The following is a 27,595-nucleotide window of genomic DNA, read 5'->3' on the forward strand; positions in this document are numbered from 1 at the left end:
AGGACACAACTCACCTATTTTACAAGAATTTTTTTATGGTGTTACAACTTACAAGGTAACAGAGAAAAAAAAAAACATGTATATGAGTAATATACATGACAATTTTTTTTTAACACAATAAACATGTTTCATGACATAAAAAATGCTTTAATTCATAAGAAAATATATGGGCTAGTTTTTTTTAATAAATAATATCATCACTTAGCCAAAAGAGAAATAATAGTGAAAACAGTAAACAGATAGCAGATTATGCAACTCCACGTCATCTCATCACCACCATCCATTTAGATTTCTCTTCATCATACTTTTCATTTCCTGCTTTCCAATCTTAAACTCAAACCATTTCTCAAACACAAACACAATCCTAGGAAAAAATGTCCCTTTGTTATTCCTCCACTTTCATCACACTCCCCTCATCCAAAAATCAAACCTTTTCCATCAATTTCTCTTCACACTCTTCTCACTTCATCAACCTATTCAAGGTAAATTCAGCTCCTTATTCTCCTCTATCATCATTTTCTAAAAAACCAAATGAACCCACTAAGTATACCAAACAAAAATTGAATCTTTTTGCATCTATTTCACCATCTCAACCAGTTGAAACCACCCCATTAACATTTAGAACCAAGAATCCAAAAGATGTTAATGTATTGGTTGTGGGTTCAACTGGGTATATAGGAAAATTTGTAGTGAAAGAATTGATTAAAAGAGGGTTTAATGTTACTGCTATTGCTAGAGAAAAGAGTGGAACTAAGGGAAGTAATGATAAAGAAACAACATTAGCTGAGTTAAGAGGTGCTAATGTTTGTTTCTCTGATGTGACAAATTTGGATACTTTTGATGAATCTTTGAAAAACTTAGGTGTTAGTTTTGATGTTGTTGTGTCGTGTCTTGCTAGTAGAAATGGAGGAGTTAAGGATTCATGGAAGATTGATTATGAAGCTACTAAGAATAGTCTTTTAGCTGGTAGGAAACTTGGTGCTTCTCATTTTGTTTTGCTTTCTGCAATTTGTGTGCAGAAGCCTCTTCTCGAGTTTCAGCGTGCGAAGCTGAAACTCGAGGATGAGTTGGTAAAAGAAGCGGAAAAAGATGATAGGTTTAGTTATAGTATTGTGAGGCCGACCGCGTTTTTTAAGAGTTTAGGTGGTCAGGTTGATTTGGTGAAAGATGGGAAGCCTTATGTGATGTTTGGTGATGGAAAGTTGTGTGCATGTAAACCTATTAGTGAACAAGATTTGGCTTCTTTTATTGTTGATTGTGTAATGAGTGATGATAAAATTAACAAGATTTTACCTATTGGAGGACCAGGGAAAGCATTGACTCCATTGGAACAAGGGGAAATTCTGTTTAAGCTTTTAGGGAAAGAGCCTAAGTTTTTGAAAGTTCCAATAGGGATAATGGATTTTGCTATTGGTGTTCTTGACTCTTTGGTTAAGGTATTTCCTTCATTGGAAGATGCTGCTGAGTATGGAAAAATTGGAAGGTACTATGCAGCCGAAAGTATGTTGATTTTGGATCCTGATACCGGCGAGTACAGCGATGAGATGACGCCGAGCTACGGGAATGATACGTTGGAAGACTTTTTTGCTAGGGTGCTCAGGGAAGGGATGGCGGGTCAAGAGCTAGGTGAGCAAACAATATTTTGAGATTGTTTTTAATGGTTAAATAAATGTGAACTCAATAGGTCAAATAGTTTCCATTTTTGTTTCTGTATAAATGTATGTATTCAACTATAGTCACTTAAACATTTACAAGTTCAAGCATTGTTGGGGAAAAAATCAAGTATCTACTGATGATTCATTTTTCAATTGGATAGATTAGCTCCACGATTCAGCTATTAATAAATTGCATATTGCTACCGGCAATTATGTTTGATGCCCTAAAGATGAAAGTATATAAATGTAATTTGCATGTTTATGCGAATATACTATGTTCCTAAAATTGTTTTTGCGGTATGTCAACATTGAGAACTGTCAACGACGCACGATGGTATGCGCGGTGTAGAAGTGTATCAAAACATAAGCGACACTTCATTGGTTTTGTCTTGCTTAGCCACTATTGTGAATAGATTCCTCAAAATGAGATCCTATTCAGAATGGATTAACTAAACCATTTCTTTGGTTTCCTTGTTGTCCTGTTACTTGTTATGCTGCATAATGTTTGGAATCAATCTCACTGTTATATTATAGTTCAAAAACTTCTTATTATCCATACATATCATTTAATGGAGGTTTGCCCATAAGTCTTAGTTCAACTGGCAATGCCGATATTGCTTTGTTGGATGTCTTCACCAGGATTTGAACTTGGGACCTCACAGTGTATGCGAGTTTCAGTTGGTATTTGCCACTTCGTCTACAAACCAAAAAAAATGTCAATGGATGTTCAAGTTATGATGGTAGATTTAGGTGTGATCAGCTTGCTATATTCTGACATGAATGGAATGCAATATACAACATCTGGGGTCATGGAGGATATCATTTACAAAGAAACACTCACCAAATTTTAGTATCATGGTTACAAATTTTAATTATAAAAAAGATTGAGAAACATATTCATTCAATATCAATTCATTTAAAAAGAAACCAGCCCACAACCAAACTTCTTACAAGACATAAGTTGCATGCAAACCTGCCTAACAACCCTTGATAAAAAAATGTGTCATCAATATTATGATGGTTATACAGCAGAATATAATTGTTGATGAAGGAAATATTGTGTAAATAAATTATTTTAAATGAATCTATATTAAATTTGTTTTTTTTTTTTTAAATTCTTATAAAAGAAAAATGAGGCTATTAATTATGAAAGGAAAATATTATAATGAACAATAAATTAAAATAGAAGATTGAAGTTTCTCCAAACAGAAAAACATAAAATAAACATGAAAAGAAGTTGTTGGCATCACATTCAACTAAAAAGTTATTCAAATAGTTGTTGCATGAAGCTTGAGGCTCCTCGAGTTCTTTCCAACTCATCTTTCCTATCACTTCTATAACTCCTAAATTTCCTTTTATGCCAAGACAATAGACAATAAAATAATCCATTATTAAACACAAGAGAATGTTTCCTATTTTCTAATGTGTTTAATCCCCAACTTGTGGTTGATAAAGGATTGTTATGTACGCTTTCGTATAGGGAAGTGATTCTTTATTAATTAACTTAATAGTCACACATTCAGAAAAAGTTGGGGAATGTGACATACCAAAACATTGAAAATTCCTGATTACAGCGATGAGATGACGCCGAGCTATGGGAATGATAAGTTGGAAGATTTTTTTGCTAGGGTGCTCTGCTCAGGGAAGGGATGGCAGGTCAAGAGCTAGGTGAGCAAACAATATTTTGAGATTGCTTTCTATGGTTAAATAAATGTGAACTCAATAGGTCAAATAGTTGCCAGTTTTGTTTCTGTATAAATGTATGTATTCAACTATTGCATATTTTTTATCGTAAATAAAATAATAATTTTTTTAAGCTCCCATAAAAATGATTAAGCCACTAGTTCACAATCTTCTATATAGGACTGAGTTCCAGTAATCTTTCACTTTCAACTTTTCATTACCTTACTTTCTCCTTCTTAATTCATCCCTCCCCCTTCTCTAGCCTCTTCTTAATTCTTATACTAAGAGAGCAACACAACATTTTAATTTAAACTTTATAATATATTGGAGGTATTATGCATGTAATTGGTTGGTGATATTTTTTAATCAACCGCAGCTTGTTATCCGCTTCTATACAAGGCCCGCCCAAAATATTGTGAGATCTAAAGCGAACATTAAAATGAGGTCTATTCTATAAAAAAAATAAAATAAAAAATTATCATAAAAAAAGTTCAAGGATAGACTAATTTGAGGAACTAGTTCCACTAACATAAACCTAATTGAAGATATAGTGAAGCCTTGCGTGCAAGAACTGAATCAATACAGAAATTGGCTTGAAAGAATGCGTACATGAGATATAAAGAAATTAAAAATGTATTAATTAATTATATGTATTAAAATTGGTATATATTTTTTTAATAATTCGGTCTTTTATATTACTCCCTCCGATCATATATATAAGAAACATTTCATTTTTTTTTTATTCATTGTAGAATTTATGTATTTAGATTATATTATTGTCTAGATACATCAATTTTTAAAAAGTTAAATATTTTTTATATATAAGATTGGAGGGAGTATGATATAAGCTATTTTATGGTATAGAAAGACAGAAAAGAAGCCGGTCAAGAATGCAGAACTCTGATCATATATCTAGTGCATGAAGCCGATGAATCGGCAAGACTTTCTATATTTTAGTCTTTCTTTTGTATAAATAATATATAAAATGCTGCATTTTTTGGCCTAATTGGGCCTTATAGAAAAAATTGGAGCAAAAATTTCTCAACCTACCACAATATTTCTCGTTCATTCCCCGGGCGCGCAAAAAAAATTCAAAAAATACATTCCAAAGTGTTTTTTTAGTATAAAATTTATCGCTATAAAAAATTCAAAAAAAGTTTTCCGAATTTTTTGAAGGAATGAACGAGAAATGTTGTTGTGGATTGAGGAATTTTCTGCTTCAATAGCTTTGGGCCGACTTGGGTCGGCCTGCTTGTATATAAAAATCATTTCTGTTAAAAGAAAATGAAAATAGTATGACAAAAATGCTTTTTATTCACAAGACTCAATGAAACATAGCCATATTAATTCAACACATTAATAAAATATATGTTTTAGTGTGCAAGATAAATATAAATTACCAAAGTCGCTAAGTTTAGTTTAGTAGTGAGGGGATTTGAGTAGTACATTATAAGTTATGAGTTCAATTCTTAGCTCATCGTAAACCAAACATAAAAATAAAAATATAAATTACCCAAAGAGTTAAATTTTCTACAGGTGCTCCTAAACAGCACTATTAGAATTAGAATACGATATATTAATACTTCCAGCCATGTATATATCAAGATAAATAACCATCTGCACGTTAAGCTTTATATATAGTCACTAACTCACCACTTTATCAGGAGACAAGCCAATGTGGTCGCTCATGTTTTAGCACGGGCAGCCTCATCCCTAGCTAGTTTCCGTGTTTTCACCGATACACCTATTTTTATTCATAACTTTATTATTAATGAAATGTTTTAAGCGCCTTTACGTCAAAAAAAAAAAAAAGTCACTAACTCACCACTTTGTTAACCATGAAAATCATTTCTCCTCCATGAAAGTTGAGCAACGAAATATATATATATATATATATATATATATATATATATATATATATATATATATATATATAGGGGGCTGCTAACTTAGACCCAGTTGGGTCTAAGTTAGCAAGGTGCACCTTTTCAGTTGGACAAAAATACCCATTTTTTTAATTTTTGAAAGAATAGAGCAACAGGGGCATTTCTGTAATTTACCCAACAATACACGCGCCCCCAACTTCTTTTCTCACCCCCCAGGACGCGTGGCAGCGTGTGATTGCACAAAATCCGCGCGCGTGCATCACACGCGCCGACAGGCGCGCGTGGGTGGAAGCATGACGCGGAGAGAGAAAACTTTTTGAAAAGGCAGGCCATGTGTCACGCTATTATTGGCTGCGTTAATTTTTTTCCATTTAATACTTTAAACTCGATTATTTCGTCGTAAATTAATTTTTTATTTTTTATACCAAAATTCATAATTTTTTTTTCTCTACAAATAGAGACTTGGTTCGTTTGATTTGGACACAGAAAAAAAAAACCCAATTTTTCACTACCTTAATCTCATTTTTCACTACCTTACATCAACTCACTGAAACCATTCTACCAGGAAAATGGTTTCAGAGTACAAATCTCTGAAACCATTCTACAAGCTAAATGGTTTCAGAAGCAAATAACTAATAATCAACTTACTGAAACCATTCTACCAGCAAAATGGTTTCAGATTACAACTCTCTGAAACCATTGTACCAGATAAATGGTTTCAGAAGCAAACACAATTAATAAATTACTCACTGAAACCATTCTACCAGTAAAATGGTTTCAGAATACAACTATGTGCAACCATTCTACAAGCTAAATGGTTTCAGAAGCAAATAACTAATAATCAACTTACTGAAACCATTCTACCAGCAAAATGGTTTCAGATTACAACTCTCTGAAACCATTGTACCAGATAAATGGTTTCAGAAGCAAACACAATTAATAAATTACTCATTGAAACCATTCTACCAGTAAAATGGTTTCAGAATACAACTATGTGCAACCATTCTACTAGTAAAATGGTTTCAGAAGCAAACATTAGTTTTTAATTACCGTTTTATCTCATTTAATTAACTAAAAATAGTTTCAGGTCTCCAAAAATTTCATAAAATATACCAAAAGTTCCAGAATATTATCTACTATTTTCCTGGTATAATGGTTTCAGTGAGTTGGTTGAGTGGTGCGTGTTAAATTACAACACACAAGTAACGTATTTAGTAGACAAAAAATGAGATTAAGGTAGTGAAAAATTGCGTTTTTTTTTCGGTGTCCAAATCAAACGAACCAAGTCTCTATTTGTAGACAAAAAAAAATTATGAATTTTGGTATAAAAATAAAAAATTAATTTTCAACGAAATAATTGAGTTCAAAGTATTAAATGAACAAAAATCACGCCCAGCCAACCATTGTGTGACACGTGTCCTACTTTTAAAAAGCAAATGTTTCTCTCTCCAGGTTGTAATCCAGTGTGGCGCAGGCGCTGGAATCTGATGGATCAGGATGATCTGGGCTGTCTGATTGATCAGACAGTCTTGAAGAGATCAGATTTTGGCTGTCTGATGGAAATCAACGGTCTGTAACCATGGTCCTTCGGTACGCGCGCGACACTGGATCCGCGTCTATTAATGGTTTCAGAAAGTGGGGGCGCGTGTACTGTTGGGTAAAATTACAGAAATGCCCCTGTTGCTCTATTCTTTCAAAAATTAAAAGAATGGGTATTTTGGTCCAATTGAAAAGGTGCACCTTGCTAACTTAGACCTAACTAGGGTCTAAGTTAGAAAACCCCATATATATATATATATATATATATATATAGGGGGCTGCTAATTTAGACCCAGTTGGGTCTAAATTAGCAAGGTGCACCTTTTGAGTTGGACAAAAATATCCATTTTTTTAATTTTTGAAACAATAAAGCAAAAGGGGCACTTCTGTAATTTTCCTCTATTTCACACGCACCCCCATTTCTTTTCCCACCCCCAGGACACGTGGCAAGCTGTAAGCCACAAAAAACAGGCGCGTGCAACACACGCGCGGGGGGAGTGAGAAATTTTTTTGCATTGCATGGGACACGTGTCACTTCCTGGTGGCTCGCCTATTTTTTTCCATTTTATACTTTAAACTCGATTATTTCGTCGTAAATTAATTTTTTATTTTTTAATTTTTATACCAAAATTCATAATTTTTTTTTCTCTACAAATAGAGACTTGGTTTGTTTGATTTGGACACCGAAAAAAAAACACAATTTTTCACTACTTTAAACTCGATTATTTCGTCGTAAATTAATTTTTTATTTTTTATTTTTTATACCAAAATTCATAATTTTTTTTTCTCTTCAAATAGAGACTTGGTTCGTTTGATTTGGACACAGAAACAAAAAACTCAATTTTTCACTACCTTAATCTCATCAAATAACTAATAATCAACTTACTGAAACCATTTTACCAGCAAAATGGTTTCAGTTTACAACTCTCTGAAACCATTCTACCAGATAAATGGTTTCAGAAGCAAACACAATTAAATAATTACTCACTGAAACCATTCTACCAGTAAAATGGTTTCAGAATACAACTATGTGCAACCATTCTACAAGGTAAATGGTTTCAGAAGCAAATAACTAATAATCTACTTACTGAAACCATTCTACCAGCAAAATGGTTTCAGATTACAACTCTCTGAAACCATTGTACCAGATAAATGGTTTCAGAAGCAAACACAATTAATAAATTACTCACTGAAACAATTCTACCAGTAAAATGGTTTCAGAATACAACTATGTGCAACCATTCTACAAGCTAAATGGTTTCAGAAGCAAATAACTAATAATCAACTTACTGAAACCATTCTACCAGCAAAATGGTTTCAGATTACAACTCTCTGAAACCATTGTACCAGATAAATGGTTTCAGAAGCAAACATTAGTTTTTAATTATCGTTTTATCTCATTTAATTAACTAAAAATAGTTTCAGGTCTCCAAAAATTTCATAAAATATACCAAAAGTTCCAGAATATTATCTACTATTTTCCTGGTATAATGGTTTCAGTGGGTTGGTTGAGTTTAGAACACACACGTAACGTATTTAGTAAACAATAAAATGAGATTAAGGTAGTGAAAAATTGCGTTTTTTTTTTTTCGGTGTCCAAATCGAACGAACCAAATCTCTATTTGTAGGAAAAAAAAATTATGAATTTTGGTATAAAAAATAAAAAAAAAAAATTAATTTACGACGAAATAATCGAGTTTAAAGTAGTGAAAAATTGCGTTTTTTTTTTCGGTGTCCAAATCAAACAAACCAAGTCTCTATTTGTAGAGAAAAAAAAATTATGAATTTTGGTATAAAAATTAAAAAATAAAAAATTAATTTACGACGAAATAATCAAGTTTAAAGCATAAAATGGAAAAAATCAGGCAGACCCAGTCATATGCTGACACGTGGCTGCCTTTTTCAAAAGTAAAATTTCTCTCTCCAGCTTATAATCTAGTGTGGCGCAGACAGGATGGTAGGATGATCTGGGCTGTCTGATCAATCAGACAGCCTTAATGAGATCACATCTTGGCTGTCTGATGGAAATCAACGGTCTGTAACCATGGTCCTTCCGTACGCGCGCGACACTGGATCTACGTCTATTAATTTTTAAGAAGGTGGGGGCGCGTGTCATTATTTTTTTTTTTATGTAAAATTACAGAAATGCCCCTGTTGCTCTATTCTTTCAAAAATTAAAAGAATGGTATTTTGGTCCAATTGAAAAGGTGCACCTTGCTAACTTAGACCTAACTAGGGTCTAAGTTAGAAAACCCCATATATATATATATATATATATATATATCTGACATTGACGGTAATTAAAAAAATTGTAACAAGTAATTGGGACTGGTTTCAATTTTGATTTCTATTTAGGTTTTGTAAGGGTATAAATGGTAAAACATCATTACTTTTTTTTTTTTTTTATAAGATACTTTTTTTTTTTTTGATAAGAAGTAAAACATCATGGCATAATTAGTTAATTGAGTTAAGATCCGTTGACACCAGGTGTCAAACTTTAATTTGACACCAAATCTTAACCGTCTATTTTTTTTTAATCAAAGGCTAATAATAGTTTCCTATATTATCTGGTGTGTGTATCTATTTAGGAGATTCCTTATTTTTAGGTTGCATAAAAATTTGATTTATTTAGTAAAAAAAATAAATTGATTTATTGTTCTAAAAAAAATTGATTTGTTGTTCTAAAAAAAAAATTGCTGTTATCCCCATTGTTACTCTGCTCCTTGCGTTTTCATTCCCCTTTGGTTAACCACCAAAATCAATGTCAATTGCAAACTATGCAGATAAATAACCGACTACCAACTCAATTTAATTAAAAGGGTTTTCTATACTAAAACCATAAATTGAATTTTTATACTCATATATACCATGATTGATGATTCATATATGCACTTGCGTTCGATGATTTATAACCTATATGTGATTCCTAAACTCAATTCAGACACCATGGGAATGAAAACGCAAAGATAATGTTGGGGGAGAATAACAACAAATCAAAAAAAAAAAATCGGGCTTAGGCTCTCATGTTTAAAAAAAAAATCAATTTTTTTTTTGTAGAACAATAAATCAAATTTTTATGCAACCTAAAAATAAGGAATATCCTAAATAGATATGTACATGAGTTAATATAGGAAACTATTATTAGCCTTTGATTAAAAAACATAGACGGTTGAGATTTGGTGTCAAATTAAAGTTTGACACCTGGTGTCAACGGATCCTAACCCTAGTTAATTGGTCCCTTAAAGACATTTTAGGTTTCACAATGGTCCCTTAAAGAAAAAAATGTCCGAATTGGTCCCTTAACTATATGACCGTTAGACAAAATGGTCCTTTCCGTTAGTTTTTAACACCAAATGTATTAGGTGGACCATCATTGCATGTGGTCCACCATGAATCTCAATAATTCTTTTAATTTAAGTCGTTTGATCTTATTGAAAAAAAAATAGCCATTAAATTATGAATGTCCACTATATCTATCAGTGCACCATTATCCACTTAATTTTCTTCTCAATTTCTTCATCTTCTTCCCTAACATCATCATCATCAAGCGTCCAAAAAAAAACATCATCATCATAGATGTCATTTTACACTTACTTTGTTTTAACTTCAACAAGTTGATTTCTCAGATCCAAAAAAAATAACACCCAATTTCAACTTTTTCTTTTTTTTTGCAAAGAAATTATATAAACTCAATTTCAACTTTTAATTGTTCATTACAGCAGTCAAATTGTTGTAACAGTGAAGAAGATGAAGGCTTTTTTGCGCTAGATTAATGATTAAGGAAGCATGATAGAAATAAAAAGAACCCATTTTTCATAAACAAAAACTATTTGATTTCACTTGGTGTTTATACTGTTCAAACTCAGAGACAACAACACCCATGGAAGTTGTCGGAGAATGCTACGATGAAAAGAAGAGTTTTCGAGTTTAAGGAATTGAGTTTTCTGAGTTTAAGGAATTGAGTCGCCGGAGATGAACGAGTTAAAGGGGATCTTATTGGGGTTTATTGGATCCGGTTTGGTTTATTGGTTTTATTTTTTGGGTTGGAGTTTGATGAAGATGAAGAACAAGAGAGAGAAGAACATGAAGAACAAGAGAAATATTCATCTAATGATGGTTCACCATTATATTCAGTAGACATGCAAATCCTATTGTTACTTTTTTAACAAAAAGATCAAACGGTTCAGATTAAAATAACTTAACGGGAAGGACTATTATGACTAACGGTCATATAGTTAAGGGACCAAAACGAATTTTTTTTTTTTAAGGGACCAATATGAAACCTAAAATGTCTTTAAGGGACCAATTAACTAATTAAGCCAAACATCATTACTTTGGTTTCATAAAAGAACAAAAGTTTTGAGACAAAACAAAAAAGTTAAAAAACCAAAGATTTACTACGGAGGAAGTATAAGCATTGGGTCATGACGTAAAAATACTTTCTCCATTAAGAGAAAGATAACTCAGTTGCTCTTTGGCTCTTTGCTTTGGCGGTGACAAATGAATTAACAAGCTTCAATTTTAACTTCACAAAAATCATGGGCAAACGACCTTTGGTAATTTAGATTTCCTCCATTTATTATTCTTCTATTTGTTCTTATTTAAAAAGAGATATATACAAGTGAAGATTACTAGAACTTGGTCTCATTAATTGGTTAATCCCGCTAATCTTCAACTGTGTTTATCTCTTTCTAAATGGAAATTAAATTAAAGGATAATAAATGGATGAAACTCAAACTCGACATACTTTGATCAAATGCACTATTTATAAATAAAAGAAGAAACAAAATATTTGCAGTGCACCCCCTGAACAAATGTCTTGCGAATTGCGATAGACATGGAATTAAGAAGATAAGAAAAATATTTTATTTACTACAGTCTGTGTATCTTATCTTCTAGGGGAGTGGATATTGAAGAGGCAAAAGCTTAAAAAACATAAATGAATGAAGGGACATAGCAACATTGTAGCGGTGATATACACTGTGATAGTTGTCGTTGTATACAGTGTAAATTAAACAATGTAACATCACAGTCAAATATTACTAATATAATTCGATGTTATTTGCAAATGAAAACAAGTTGTACTGCTAAATTTTAAGAAATTGAATGCACAATTTCTACATTTGATTATTTAATATGTGTTTTTAGAGTATAGCCAATGGCCTTTTTAGGAATATGGAGTTGGTGCTGTTAAAAATGACACAATTTTAATATGAATTATTGGTTCAATATATATAGGGTCTGGTTAACGAGTGCTCCCGGGGCACTCTTTAAGCATTCCATTTAAAGAAACTTTTTATTCAAAAAGTTAAACACTACAATTTCCAATGCGTTGACTTTACGCATTCCGATAAAAATTCTATAAAAAGCTTACTATTTAAGGGCTTAAAGAGTGCCCCGGAGGCACTATTTAACATTTGCCATATATATATATATATTACAAGATGGTGATGTGACATTTATAATCTAAACCATTCAATAACAGATCAATGTATATTACTAGATGATGTTGTTAAAATAGTGATTTTGATATAAAATAATTTAGAGATTAGTTTTTAGAGATTTTTAGAAAAGTTGAATTTACTTTGTATTTGTTTATTATAATAAAAATAACTTTTTTTAAATAAAATAATCTTTAGTTTGTTTGGATAGAACTTATAAAAGTGATTGGAAAATTCTATGGTACATGTGATAATTCTTAATGTACTGGTACAACAGATAATTAAATTAATATGTAAATGAATATTTTTTAAAGAAAATCATTTTTCTTACCATTAAAATGATTATAATAACTAAATATTATTCATCAAAATTGTCAAAAATATTAAATTTGATATTTTTTGAATTTTTATTCATCATTATAGTCAATATTGAATTTTTTTTTTCTAAGAAAATATTAGAAAAATTAGTATCATACTTATAAACAATATATTGTGTTTTTTCTTGTGATATTATTATTTTTAAAATATAATAATCGGTTAATAGTTTTTTAATTCATAAAAATAACCATTAATTTATCAATTTACTGACTTGATGTACCGGTACATTCAAATTATTCGAATGTACCGTAGAAGCTCCCAAATAAATAACTTTCTTCTTTTAACATTTATTTTCTCTCTCCTCTAAAAAAATCTATTATTTTATAAGCTACTCTTAGTAGCTTCTCATTTTTAGTTGTTTTCTGATTATTTTTAGCTTCTGATTATTTTAAAAATCTGTAACAAACATATGCAAAACAATTAAAAGTGATTATTTTTATAAAAAAGTGTTTTTTTTTCTAAAATAAGCTATAACAAACGGAACTAAAACTAAAAACTAATCTCTAAATTATTTTATATCAAAATCACTATTTTTTTAATCCGTAAGTGTTTAGTAAAATTAGCTTTTTAAAGTAGTTAATAAATATAAAATGACATAACTGATAGTGGGTAGTTTCTTTTTTAGAGTGTGTAGTTTTTAAATTAAAGGGTAAAGATAGAATAAAGTGTAAAAAACTATAAGTTATAAGTTCAAACGCTACTTGAAATAGCATCAAAAGAAAAGCTATAAGCTAGTAAAAAAAACTTGTTACCAAACAACTCTAATTTTTTGAAACAAGCTTATAAACTCATATAATAAGCTATAAGCTAGCTTATTTGCGTTACCAAACACACCAATAATATATAAATAGCTCAACAAAAAAATTACAGTTTTGTCCTAAACTATTTTTTTTTTTTTTTTGACGTTGCTAAACTAACTCCTACACAACTTAGTTTTGAACAAAAAATCTCAGTTTTATGCTAAATTAATCTCTAAAAATATCAATTTTATCCTAAATTAACCTCTAAAAATACAAAAAAAAATTGGTCAAAAGTCCGAACACTGTCTAGACTCTAGACTTGTTGGGCCTTCACTGCGCTCATAACACAAGTTAACATTTTTCCTTCTATAAAAAGCAACCCTACTCATCCATTCATCAACCATATCATTACTCACAATGGCTTCTTTTACTACTCTTTTTTCCTCCCTTCTCACTATAGCCCTTCTCTCATTTTCCTGCTCATCACAATTCATCTTACCAATAGAAAAAGATCCAATAACCAATCTTTTCACCACTTCACTTGGCATAGGAACACCTCAACACAATTTCAATCTAGCCATTGATCTTGGAGGACCAATCCTATGGTATGATTGCTACAAAACCTACAATTCTTCCACCTACAAACCCATCTCTTGTGATTCTAAACTTTGTCCTGGTAATACAGGATGCACTGGTTGCTCTGTTCCATTCAAACCAGGTTGTACAAACAATACATGTGCAGCCAACATAATAAATCCATTAGTTCATGCTATTTTTGTTGGTGACACTGGCAATGATGTCTTATTCATATCACACTCTAAAGTCTCTAACATACTTTCTGGATGCACTGAATCTGAAGTTTTTACTGGTGAAGATGTTCCTCTTAAAAACTTACCAAAAACTAGTAAAGGTATATTAGGTCTTGCAAGAACAAAACTTTCATTACCAAAACAACTTTCTTCACATAATAACTTTCCTAACAAGTTTTCTCTTTGTTTACCATCTTCAAACAAGAAAGGACTTGGTAGTCTTTTCTTTGGTGGGGTACCCCAAAAAAGTTCTTATTCAAAGTTTCAACTCACTACTATCCCTCTTATTATCAACCCCTTTAGCACTGCTCCAATATTTAGTGTAGGTGATGCTTCTTATGAATATTTTATAGATGTGAAATCAATTAAAGTTGGTGGTGAAGTTGTTAACTTTAAGTCTTCACTTTTGTCTATTGACAATAAGGGTAATGGTGGAACAAAAATTAGTACTATGAATTCCTTCACTTTGTTGCATAGTTCTATATTTAAACCACTTGTTAGAGATTTTGTTAAGAAAGCTTCTGATAAGAAAATAAAGAAAGTTGCATCAGTAGCACCATTTGAAGCATGTTTTGATTTCAGCACTATTGGTAGGACTAAGACTGGATTAGATGTGCCTACTATTGATTTGGTGCTAGAAGGGGGTGTAGAGTGGAAAATATATGGTGGTAATTCAATGGTTTTGGTGAATAAAAAAGTAGCATGTCTTGGATTTGTTGATGGTGGTAAAGAGCCAATGACATCTGTTGTTATTGGTGGACACCAATTGGAGGATAATCTATTGGAGTTTGATTTGGTTTCTTCTAAGTTAGGATTTAGCTCTTCACTACTACTTCATAATGCAAGATGTTCTAATTCAGATCAAGCTAATTTGTCTCTTGTGTCAATGGAGTGAGATGATTATGAGTTTAATTAATTTTACTAGAAGATGCCCCTGTTTTAACCCCTGTTTTTCCTTTCATGATTTTGTCGTCTTAGTTCGACATTATTTTGTTCGGCGTTGTTTTCATTTTCTGTCTTGTTACGGTGTTTGTTAGATTTCATGATCATAATAAACTTATGGGTTAAATATGTTTTTATTTCCTTTAAATATACCAATTTTTAGTTTTAGGCTCTCTAAAAATTTTCTTTGAATTTTCGTCCTCTAAACTTTTTGTTTTTAATTTTAATCGAAAGTTATAACGCTCATATTAAATTTATCTAGAACATTTAGATGAACGTGCATATTTAAATATGGATACATTTTGTTTGAAGTATCAGAATAAAATTTTGTTTGAAGTATTGAGTACACAAGTCATCAGTTAACAATAAAACAAGGAAGAAACTAATGACAAATCTATAATGCAGGCTCGAGGGAGCAGTCGGAAGATCATTCATATTGGACTTAAGAACAAGCCTACAAGTAAGTTTGATACCGCACTTTAACCCAAAATCTTAAGAAGTTAGGTTTATGGGTTCTCTAACTTATAAAGTGTTAAACCTCAATTTTTCTAAGCAATGTGGACTTAACTCACACTTGTCACAATAATCTCCCCTCAAGTGAGTCCTTCAATTCTTTATGCTCCCCTTCAACCCGAAGCTTCTTCATCCATACACTTGTACCGTCGTTAGCCACAATGCTCAATGGGACTCACCGCATGACCACTTTGTCAGGAAAACTTTCGATGCAAGGAGTGGGTCGAACCCTTCGTCGAACTATCGGCTATGATACCATTGTTGGGTCGTTCACGAGGAGCGGCTAAGGGGATCATCCACATTGAGCTTAAGAACAATTTCACAAGTGAGTTGGACATCACACTTTAACAAAAACCTTAAGATGTTAGATTTATGGGTCCTCCCACTTATAAAGTGTTCAACCACTTTTTTAAGCAACGTGAAATTTAATATATATATTTTTTAATCAAATATGAACGTAGTGACACCGTTTCTCACATTTTAGAAGGGAAAGTGAAGGTAACTTTAATATATTTTATTGTGTTTTATAAGACATAAGAGGCGTTGTTGTGCAGAGACATTCACATAATTAGTTTGAGAATGATATAAAATGCACAGCAACGTCTCTTGGATGCAGTGAAGGAACCACCCATAAGCGTGCTCTTTAGAGTCCCAATGACCCAATGCAAGAAAATATGGGACAATGTCATGTGTATGTGATTCACAAACTGTGAGTGAGAGAGAATAAATTGGAGAAGAGAAAAGAAAAGTGTGGTATTATTGAATACACAAATGATGAAGACCAGTTGTATAAAGTTTGGTTATTGATAAATACAAGTTGCATGAAACTCTCCTAAGCATGCATGTGCACCCCATTACCTTTGTTTTTAACGATGTGATTAGTGAACATAGCCAAGCATTAAGCTGCATAATGATCTGATTCAAGAATGGAACCAGGAAGTATTATTAAGGGTGGCGGAAATATAACATTAGATATTGATAAATTTTATTTTTGGAAAATTTATATTCAATCTAATTAAGAATCAACTAATTTAAGTGATTCAATTTTAGTGTTCACTTATAGAGATTCATTTAAAGTGAGGACAAAGATTTGTATGACTATATATTCCATCAAAATTGGCACTAAGAAAAATCGAGATCTTGAGAATTGAGATGAGCACACTTTAAAACCTTAAGCCAACACCACTAACTTTTACCATAAATTTAATTATAAAATATTGAGTTCAACGGCAAGGAAAAATCATATGTTAAGAAAAATATAACTTTTACCAATTCTATCTAGTATACAAAATGACAATCGTCATTCGAAACTCGCACACAAGTAAAAATCCTGAAAGTCCAACTCTGATCATTGCATCCGACTTAACAATTTCAATTTTTTATCAGTTGAACTAAAATTTGTAGACTAACAAGTCGGTTATTACTTTGTGTGTTGGTGGATTTTGAAATAAACAAAAAAAAATACTATTCACTACTGTATACTATTATAAAATATGAAAAGGTGCAAACCTTGAATTTATTTATTGTACAAGGGTGGTGATCATTATACATATGTAATCCGACGTTTGTACCTGTCACTCCTTTATAAAAATTATTCTGGAAAAACACAGTTCCTTATATAAATTGTGAACTCAGTTTGCACTTTTAAGTAGTGAACCTTATTAAAATATAATTCTTTTATCCCCTCAACATTCCCTTCTCCGAAGAAAATATTTTAGATGAAATATCGTATAAGTGAGTGTGTGACAGAAAAATATTTTTATAGAATTTTATGGTGTGTGAGATTGGATGATGTTATGTCACAACCACTCAAGTGGCTGATCAAAATTGGTCATCATCCAAGACCATATTTTGATTGACTACAACAGCGGCTACAACATAGTATCGACCAATTACTTATTTGTGTATCATGTTCATGTATGTATGTGTGGTGACAGTTAGTTTTGTTCTCGCAATTACCTATTTCCCAAAATACCGATAAAAAGACATCAGGGTCGGCCCTACCCTAAAGCTAGTCCTACAACTCTTTTATCCAATGTGGATCTTTAACTCACATTTATTAATATATGTTAACATGATAACATGATATTTACAAGTCACAACAAATATATATAGGAGAATGATAACATTAGTCTTCATCACACATGTTTAAGAACTAAAATCAGTAGCTAAGATTGTTTTGATGTATAAAACTATGTGTAAGATCAAAACCGTCTGACCAGAAATAGAAAGTTGTGATCTAATATTGCTAGAAATTTTTACTGCATGGAATCCAGATCCATGTTTGACCCCAACATAAAACGCCGAAGCCCGTGTTTAAAGCCCAAAAATAAATAATTCTAAAGGCATTTAGTTTTTCAATTAAAACAACAATTACAATTGATATACTAGATACGTTAAAAATAATTCTTAATATAAGAGAAGATTTGCTTTTTAGGTTCATTGAGTTTCAAGTTTATTTGATCTATATTATTGACTAGATACGTTAAAAATTCAATGAATCATCTTATATTAAGAACTAGATGTAGTATTACCTATGTATCTAAATATAATATTTTCTTCGTATTTTTCTTTGTTCCACGACCCACGTGTAATGGATCCAATATGGATATTTATGTTATTGGATTGTTTGAGTGAGTTTTATCCTCTAGCCCCATTAAGAGTCTTATATATGTAGTGCTCTTGTCAATTTTAACTCAATGAATAAAATGAATGTCTTTATTTTTATTTATTGCATTTCTTTATGTTTTGCTTAGTTTAACTTTAGCTCTCTATCATACTGACTTGAAAATGAACAACACAAGGGTTTATCGTTTCGTTTTGTTTTGATTTTGAGGAGATAGATGATTGCCTAAAAGAGAGTGCTTTTTAGTTCTGACCTATTTTGCTTTACTAATTATATTTTAGCTAATCTCAGTAACAAATATTGAATTATAAAATATTTTAGCTAAAAGTATATATATATATATTAGTTTTAAAAAATAAACTAATCTCATTAAAGCGAATCGAACCGAACCAAAGTGATAATCATGATTCGAACCGAACTGTTTCAGTTCAGTTTCAAAACTGTTATTTACGGTTCAATGTTTTTAATGTTCGGTTTGGTTCAGTTTTTTGGTTTTTATGCCCACCCATTTGAGAAGTCACCTTTTCATACTTTCATCTCTTTTTTCAATCCACCGTTTCCATTTTTCTACTAAGGAGTGTTTGATCTGCTAAGAAATAAATAATTTGACATGATAACTTCAGCTATATTATATTTGATTGTAAAATTATTTTTGGGACTGGACAAATTGGAGGTCGGAAGTCTGTACAAAAATTAAATTTTTTGTTCCTGCTAAATCACGGGTTAACTTTTTGTGCTCTACATAAATTGTCTAACATACCAAAATAATTTTTTTTTCTATCAAACATCCTATAAGATAAAAAAAAATTAATACTTTAAATTTTTTTCATGTGTTATTCTATCTTATATTTTTTTTTGTCCAGTACTTCCATTTTATATATATATATGTGATGAGTAAGACACAATTGTAGATTTATTTACAATTTAATTATGATATCCATTTTTATAATGAAATGTTTCACATTATTGGTGAAACTTTTAAATTAAAATGTTGAAGTTATAAATGCACATCTTTTTTTACTCATAAGTCTCTTATCTTTCTCACCACCAACAACATAACACTAGTTACTTTCCAACTACTAACACCTTAATTAGCTACTATTATTGGCAAGATACTTCAATTTTTCACCTACCTATATTTTTGGTTTCATCACTATTTATTGAGACATATTTTCATTTTCCAAAACACACTTCATTGAGAGAGTTTTTGTAGACTTATTGATTAATTGGACATAATGGAGGGACAGAGTCCTATAATGTTGAAGGAAATTGAGGTGACAAAGTCTTCACTAGAAGGAAAAATTAATTTGTTTCTAAGAATTTGTGCTTTGGTTCTAACACTTGTAGCTGCTGCAGTTATTGCTGCTGATAAACAGACCACAGTTGTTCCAATTAAGTTAACAGATTCTTTGCCACCTTTGAATGTTCCTGTTACTGCTAAGTGGCATTACTTGTCTGCTTATGTGTAAGTTCTCTCTTTCTTCCATGTTCTTAATTTTTTTTTATTTTTGTGGAGTAGCTTAATTTCACTTGTAAAGTGAATAAATAGGAGTATCAGAATTCGAACTCTGATCCCTACATATTACATGCAATGTCACAATCAACTGAGCTATTTACGGAGACTTTTTTTTATTAATCTTCACTTTGATGAAGATGGATTTGAAAATCTTCCAATTAATATGTATTGAGAAAACATGCTCAAATTACTTTTGTTTGGTTTTCCTTATGCACCATATATATCAATGATATAAGGGTTACAATTTTCTCATACACTACTACATATATAATGCTTTTAATTATATATAGATCATTTAAAAACCTATTAAACTTAACATGAAAATATATTAAAATCTCAAACTATATATTATATATGAAATCTTACATGAAATAGAATTAACTACTTCGAGTCTCTATATATTATATATGGAATCTTACATGAAATAGAATTTGATTGTCTTGATTGAATACCACAAAATATATTTAACTTTTGTAAAAGTCTTGATTGAATACCACAAGACTTTTTTATCATAAAAAAACTTTTAAAATCATTGAAATCTCAATCCAATAGATCCCCTAAATTTAATTTCAGCTCCTACATGTTGAAATATTTTACCAACTAAACCTATGCTCTTTAATCATTATTAATTTATTCTTTTTTTTTTTTTGATGATGTATTAATTTATTCTTTTTGTGAACAAAAAGAGCTTTATTAATTTACTAATATCTAACTAACCATAGCATGAATTTAAAATAACGCGTCTAAACTAAAACACGTACCTGAAATGTTATAAAAGCATGAAATGTCCCTTTTATTTTTCAAAGCATTTATATTTATTGTTGCCAGTCAATTCGAGCCAACCATACAGTTTTTATTTGGTGGGTTGAATGGCTAAAAATCCCCCACAAAATTAACCCAACCATACATACATTTTTTTTTTTTTGAAGGACAACCATACATACATGTTGCCATTGTAGCTTGACTTGGTATTTTTTAGATGTTTTATGCTCTTTTTTTTAAGGAAAATAGATTTCTTTTATGTTGAACTTCACTTTAAGATATAGTTAACGTGAAAAATAATATTATTTGAAATAATTTTTATGGTTTTTAAATTATTATTTTAATAGATGTTTTGCGTTTTTTTCTTGACGTAAGATATCTTGTGTTTCTTATTAACTTTTTTTTTTAAGAAATTGAAAAAATACAAATCATTACCTTTTTAAATCAGAAATTATTTTGCCAAATGAGGATATCTTAATACTCCCTACATCATAGAGTAAGTGATCCAATTGACTGTTTTACACATGACATGTAATTATATTTAATTGTATAATAATAAAAAATTATAAAAAATGGGTCAGGAACAAATGACATCAACTAGTTTGACACTAAATGTTACACCTCTCAATAAAGTTTTAACCGATATAAATTTTATAAAATCTACCGTTGGATTGAAAGTTTATATCGTATAGATCATTTGTGTAAAATTTCAGGCAAATCTAAAATCATTTGATATGCTATTGAGATGCATCAAATTTAACGGTTTGCGTCTTTTTTATATGCCGTTAATCTTTATGTGTCGCAATATATAGCATATCAAATGATTTTGAATTTATCTAAAATTTTACACAAATGATCTATATATTATATAAACTTTCAATCCAACGGTGAATTTTATAAAATTTATATCGGTTAAAATGTTATTGAGAGGTGTAACATTTGATGTCAAACTAGTTGGTGTCATTTGATCATGACCCATAAAAAATTGATATTTTAAAAATATTCGTCGAAATAAATTCAACATCATATATGTTAATATTTATTTTTATGTATTAATAAACAAACATGATCAAAACAAGATTTTTTTTTTATATAATCATCAAAACAAGATATATAATAGTATACATGTTTAGTTGGATCACTTATTTCGAAACGGAGTTTTTTTTTTTTGACGAATTTGAAACCCAAATAACCCAAATTAGATGTTTTTATGTTGAACTTCACTTTAAGATATAGTTAAATAATGTCATGACTTATTTGGGATTTTGACATCTTATATTACTATTTAGTACGACTTTGTTAACTATTCTTCATTAATGAAATGCAATGATTTTGTTTAAGACAAGTCAAAAAAATGTTCAAATTTTATCACTTATTTTGAAACGGAGTAATGGCATGACTTATTTAGATTTTTGACATCTTACTATATTTAGTAAGACTTCGTTAACTATTCTTCATTCATGAAATGCAATGATTTTGTTTCCATAAAAGACAAGTCATAACAACCCCACCATGAGTTGGCTTATTGTATATAATGTGACATCCAATTTAAAATGTGTATATGAGATTATTTTAAGATGTGTATATGAGATTATTTTAAGTGGTTTTATAACTGCATTAATATAAACGGTTTGGTAGACGTTTATATACGCAGTTATAAAATAGTTAAGGGAATGTACCCAAAAAAATAGTTAAGGGAACAAAATTTTGATAAAAGACTTTTATTTTGTTAGTATGCGACAGCATTGAACCTTTTCATTAACATGAGAAACCTCTTTTCAAAAAAAATAATTAATTAATTAATTAATTGGCAATGATAATAACAGTATGACTACATATCTCAAACAATTTTTTTTCTTCATGTATTAGGTATTTTGTGGTGGCAAATGTTATAGCATGTACATATGCAACCTTGTCTTTTATTATTGCTCTTGCAAATGGACATAAAAGCAAATTATTGGTGACATTGGTCACTCTACTTGATGCAATAATGGTAGCTTTGCTCTTTTCTGGCAATGGTGCTGCATTGGCTATTGGTGTTCTTGCCAAGAAAGGAAACTCACACGTGCGATGGAACAAAGTGTGTCATGTCTTTGACAAATTTTGTAACCAAGTTGCTGCTTCATGTTTGATTTCACTTCTTGGATCATTGGTATTCATCTTGCTTGTTGTGCTTCCTGCTTTGAGACTTCATAGAAGAAGAACCTAAGATATGTGGAAGCTTTGGAGACTTTTTTTTTTTGCGTCAACTGAGTATCATCTGCGCGCAACTGCAGAGACTAATCACTTAGTTTTGGAGACTTTATTTGATCAATAGGTTTTATGTGATTGATTTTTTCTTATGATATGCGAGTGGCTATTTGTTGTCCATAACTTTTTTATATATCATATGTGTGACATGATAATGTAAGGGTGTTTTCATTGGAACTTTTTTTTTTTGGTTACTTTTTCATTGGAACATTTGTGGAAACTTATATTTAATTAGAAATGTGTGATGTATTTGGCTTGCAACTGTATAAATTGCATGATGTTTCTACTTTTTGTATTTCTGGTACCATCTATTTTTAAGAAATCAAAGAAATATATTAAAACTTTTAAGCGTAAAATGTGCCTAAAATAAGAGTTCATACAAAAATGAAGCAAAAACAAACATCACCCTTTGTATTTCTGGTATATTTAACTACACAATTGTTAACCCTCTCTTTAAAGTGCACATTTTTTTATTAAAATTCGTGTGAATCTCACCGTGTGATATTTATTTTCAAATTGGTGAGACATATATGTAGTGTGGCTTTATTTGAACACTCATCATTTTTATATTTTTGTACCTTAACCTATTGCTAGTTGGAAGTGTTGAACAAATATTGGTCATGTGAATGATTGTGTTATGAATGAAATTAGTTCCATATCCAAATTAAAATAGTAAAAGTTATTGGGTAAATTTGAACAAAAAAAAAATGACAACTATCCCCACTCCCACATTAATAAAAATCATAAGCCATAGATACAAATCGTTAGTTGATTCAGTGATAATTTGATGTCAGAATTGATAGTGATGGGAAATTTAGATAGTATACATAAAATTCTGGGTTCGATTCTCGGCTTTATTGTAAATCAAAATAATAAAAAATAATAAAAGAATCGCAAAATGTTTCAAAAATATACTTCTAGACAACATACATCGCGACAACATAAAGTTTACATTGTTTGGATGTTAATATTTAGGTTAAATTGAAATTTTAGCTCTTAATTTTTACAAAATTATGATTTTGGTCCCCCTAACTTTCAAAATAATTTTTTTGGCCAATAGATGTTAACATGGTATGTGAGTCATTATCCACATGTGCTTTGATTTGGTCAAAATCAGTGGGGTTAGTCTTTTGCAAAAGCGACTAAAGTTAGGGGGCCAAATATATTATTATAAAAGTTAGACGATAAAATCACAAGTTTGTAAGAATTATGGAAGAAAAAATGCACACGTGGACAAGTCCATACATGTTTGATTCCCTTTGGTGCCAATTTCGGTGGGCTAGTCCATTCAGAGTCAAAAACTCCGACTTTTGTTAAAGTACAAAAGTAAGTATTGTTTTTATCGTCTCCACAGGAACTGATGCGATATTGATGCCGTTGAACAATTAATATAATTTCAAGTAAAGGTTTTCAAAGATATTTGATTACGAAAATTGCGAAAACATGAAAGTAGTAAAGATGATTAATTTGACGGAGAGATTAAATTGTTGGGATTAGATTTCAATCACTCATTCATACATATTCCCTTAATCAGTTACAGGTTCTAGTCATCTATCAATATTATCACGTATCGCTCGTCGAACGTTTCCGTGTCCAGATAACATTGAGATATCTATTGCATCTATTAACCTCCTATGTCTCGGATCTTCAATCAATACAATAACATTAAGATTTGATACTCTAAGCGAATATTAAACCTAAATCTATGTATAAGTGAGAAGTGTTGCAAATTGCCTTGAAAACGAGGAAGACGGCAAAAGCTGTTGTTTTGGCGCCTCAGGCGGATTTTGCAGCAGGAAAAGCGGCTGGCTTCTGTAATGTCGCCCCTGGCGTGAAAACTGGTGTCTCAGGCAAAATTTTGCGCAGTATTATATATATGTCACGTTTTCTGATATTTGTAACAAGATTTTCTGAAACTATGTTCCTTTTCTTTATTGCTTTATCTTTTGACTTGTGATTATTATTGCCGATCTCATTATTTGATTGTTTAATCGTTATTTGCTCCACACATCAATTATTTTATTGGTGTGATTCAATCCAAATTCACAACAAGAAGAAAAAAGATGAAATAACAACACCGGTTAATTTCTCGAACAGTTGGTATGCATCCATTTTGTTTCATCCGTCGTTCTGCGCTTTCACTTTCTGTGTTAGCGTTTCAGCTCTCTCTCTCTGTTTCTAGTGTTGGACGTGTGTGTTGCAAGAGTGGAATTCTATCTTCTTAAGCTCTAATTCCCCTTTTATAATTTTGCTATGCCCCCTTCCTTGTGAGATTTTGCTTCATTGAAAGGGTTTGTTCCCACATGCACCGCCTGCTTCATCCAATCAATGAGCTCTATTTGTAATAAGCTAAATCTTAAATAGTACAAAAAATAAATAAAAATGTTTGGTGAATACCCATTCAGCTGACATCTTGAGAGAGAAAAATAAAAAAGTTATGTGATAAATTGGTGATGTAATAAAAATAAAAGATAAAGATAAAATAAATTGTTGAATGAATGTTGAGAAATTAAGTGTATAATATCATTGTTGAAAATCAAATGAACGAAAAGAGTAGAAAATATCACATCTCTTGAATCATGTTTTGGTTTTAATTATTTTTCACTTTTTTTAGTTTTACCAAAATAAAACCATTGTGTCAAAAAAAAAAAAACTGCACAAAGTTGTGTTCTTATATTATTCGTGTTGGAAAAATAAGCATAGAAAAAATAAAATAATGCAATCAACAACATAAGAATATAACGTGGAAATTTCAAAACCGGAGAAAAAATCACGGTCGTTGTCTAAACCGACAACTAGAGAATAAATATTTGAACTACATCTCAAATAGTCTAAAACAAGAGCATAAGAGAAAGATAAACAAACACAAATATAAACTTAAAGTGTTTACAAGTGATACTGTCTGATGCATTGAAACAAGAAACTTGAGGTCTCTATATATAGCCTTGAGCTCCCCTTGCTTCACTTTTCTAAGCAATGTGAGACTTATCCGATATAATTTCCTTGACTTTTTTTTCCTTCATTAACAATGTGGGACTTACATTGCAATCAACCTCAACAATTCTTACTGTACAACTACACGCTAGTTTGGTGTGATGATGTAAATGGTGTAAGAAGTGGGTATAATACGTTGCAAAAATGTATAAGGAGGGGCGATGGAATAACAGTTCAAGAGGATCGGAAAGGACTATGGAAATTGCACACACCACCTAAGGCTAAACTTTTTTCTTATTACAAGAAATTAACTTTTTAATTCTTAATTTAAAATTTTGATTCTAAATCCTTAAAGTAAGGGCTCTATTAAAGAAATAGATTGTTCTAAATCCTTTCGGTATGCCAACATTTCATCTGAAACGGAAGATCAAATAGTAATCAACGAGCATATGAATCACCATCAGACAATTACTTTAACAATACTTTTCGTATCAAAATGTTGTACAATATCAAGGGACGATTTTTGACATTTAATTTCTAACAAAAAAATGACAAAAAGCGAATGTAGGCAAAGGAAAGGTCAATAGAGAAGGATGAGATTTAACTTGAAATAGGGAATGTGAGCAAAGGAAGGTCACGAGATCTGATAGTTTTGGATTGCTATGAAACATGCTGAAACAAGAAGGTGCGAAAACGATTAGAAAAGTAATCTTAATTTACACTGTATTTCTCAAGGTTACTGAATGTGGGAGTTTTAGATTACTATGAAAGTAGTTTTTTTTTTTTTGTGAGTTAAAAATCCAATAGTTGATTTAATTACATTTCATGGATAAGATCTAAAGATATATAGTTTGTTGAGAATCAGTTGAACAAATCTATTTTTCAAAGTAACTGAATGTGAGAGTTTTAGATTACTATGAAAGTAGTTGTGTATTTTTTTGTGGGCTAAAAAAACAAATAGTTGGTATAGTTACTTTTCATTAATAAGATCTAAAGATATATAAATTTGTTGAATCGTTGGAATAAATCTAATTTTCAAGGGTATGTGAGATTTTTGGATTACTATGAAACAAGAAGGTGGGAGAATGATGGGAAAAGTAATAATAATTTACATTGTATTTTTCAACGTCACTGAACGTGTGAGTTTTGGATTACTATGAAACAGACTGAAATAAGAAAGTGAGAGAACGATGGGAAAAACTATTTTAATTTACATTGTATTTTTCAAGGTCACTGAATGTGACAGTTTTGGATTATTATGAAACAGGTTGAAACAAGAAGATGAGAGAACGATGGGAAAAGTAATCTTAATTTAGACCGTTTTCTCAAGGTCACTGAATGTGAGAGTTTTGGATTACTATGAAAGTTTTTTTTTTGTGGGCTAAAAAAACCAGTGGTTGATTTAATTACTTTTCATGGATAAAATCTAAATATATATAGTTTGTTGAGATTCAGTTGAATAAATCTATTTTTCAAGGTCACCGAATGTGGGAGTTTTGGATTATTATGAAAATAGTTGGTTTTTTTTTTTTGGCTAAAAAACCAATAGTTGATTTAATTACTCTTCATAGATAAGATCTAAAGATATATAGTTTGTTGAAATTCAGTTAAATAAATCTATTTTTCAAGGTGACGGAATGTGAAAGTTTTGGATTACTATGAAAGTAGTTAATTTTTTTGGGGGGGCTAAAAAAACCAGTAGATTTAATTACTTTTCATGGATAAGATTTAAAGATATATAGTTTGTCTTACAAAAAAAATATATAGTTTGTTGATTTTTAAATAATACAATATTATTTTAATAATAAGATTAAACTTTTACTTTTATTTAATGTCATTTATACAATACACAATATTTTTTCTCCCATGATGTATATTTAAACAACTCATAAGATATAATATCTCAAATTCACTGTTGAAC

The 27,595-nt window shown here is 30.6% G+C and overlaps 3 protein-coding genes across 3 annotated transcripts; all 3 read left to right on the forward strand.

Annotated features, from left to right (window-relative positions):
- Positions 1-222: 222 nt before the first annotated feature.
- On the forward strand, positions 223-1,813 carry LOC123898637 (divinyl chlorophyllide a 8-vinyl-reductase, chloroplastic). Its single transcript, XM_045949652.1, has one exon. It carries the CDS (start codon positions 375-377, stop codon positions 1,644-1,646), a length of 1,272 nt encoding a protein of 423 aa, XP_045805608.1. The 5' UTR covers positions 223-374; the 3' UTR covers positions 1,647-1,813.
- Positions 1,814-13,712: 11,899 nt separating this feature from the next.
- On the forward strand, positions 13,713-15,202 carry LOC123898151 (probable aspartic proteinase GIP2). The gene has a single exon (XM_045949043.1). The coding sequence runs from the start codon at positions 13,740-13,742 to the stop codon at positions 15,024-15,026; it is 1,287 nt and encodes a 428-aa protein (XP_045804999.1). The 5' UTR covers positions 13,713-13,739; the 3' UTR covers positions 15,027-15,202.
- A 4,080-nt stretch (positions 15,203-19,282) lies between these two features.
- LOC123896808 (CASP-like protein 1E2) lies at positions 19,283-23,001 on the forward strand. Its single transcript, XM_045947191.1, has 2 exons — positions 19,283-19,677; positions 22,360-23,001. The coding sequence occupies exons 1-2, from the start codon at positions 19,448-19,450 to the stop codon at positions 22,697-22,699; spliced, it is 570 nt and encodes a 189-aa protein (XP_045803147.1). The 5' UTR covers positions 19,283-19,447; the 3' UTR covers positions 22,700-23,001.
- Positions 23,002-27,595: the final 4,594 nt, after the last annotated feature.

This window comes from Trifolium pratense, linkage group LG7 (genome assembly GCF_020283565.1).
Source record: "Trifolium pratense cultivar HEN17-A07 linkage group LG7, ARS_RC_1.1, whole genome shotgun sequence".
NCBI lineage: Eukaryota > Viridiplantae > Streptophyta > Magnoliopsida > Fabales > Fabaceae > Trifolium > Trifolium pratense.

Bases quoted from the DNA above. Each gene is read 5' to 3' on its own strand.
- LOC123898151 (XM_045949043.1), top strand. From the start codon at position 13,740: ATGGCTTCTTTTACTACTCTTTTTTCCTCCCTTCTCACTATAGCCCTT.
- LOC123898637 (XM_045949652.1), top strand. From the start codon at position 375: ATGTCCCTTTGTTATTCCTCCACTTTCATCACACTCCCCTCATCCAAA.
- LOC123896808 (XM_045947191.1), top strand. From the start codon at position 19,448: ATGGAGGGACAGAGTCCTATAATGTTGAAGGAAATTGAGGTGACAAAG. The intron at 19,678-22,359 runs GTAAGTTCTCTC...TTCATGTATTAG, and splicing joins CATTACTTGTCTGCTTATGT to GTATTTTGTGGTGGCAAATG.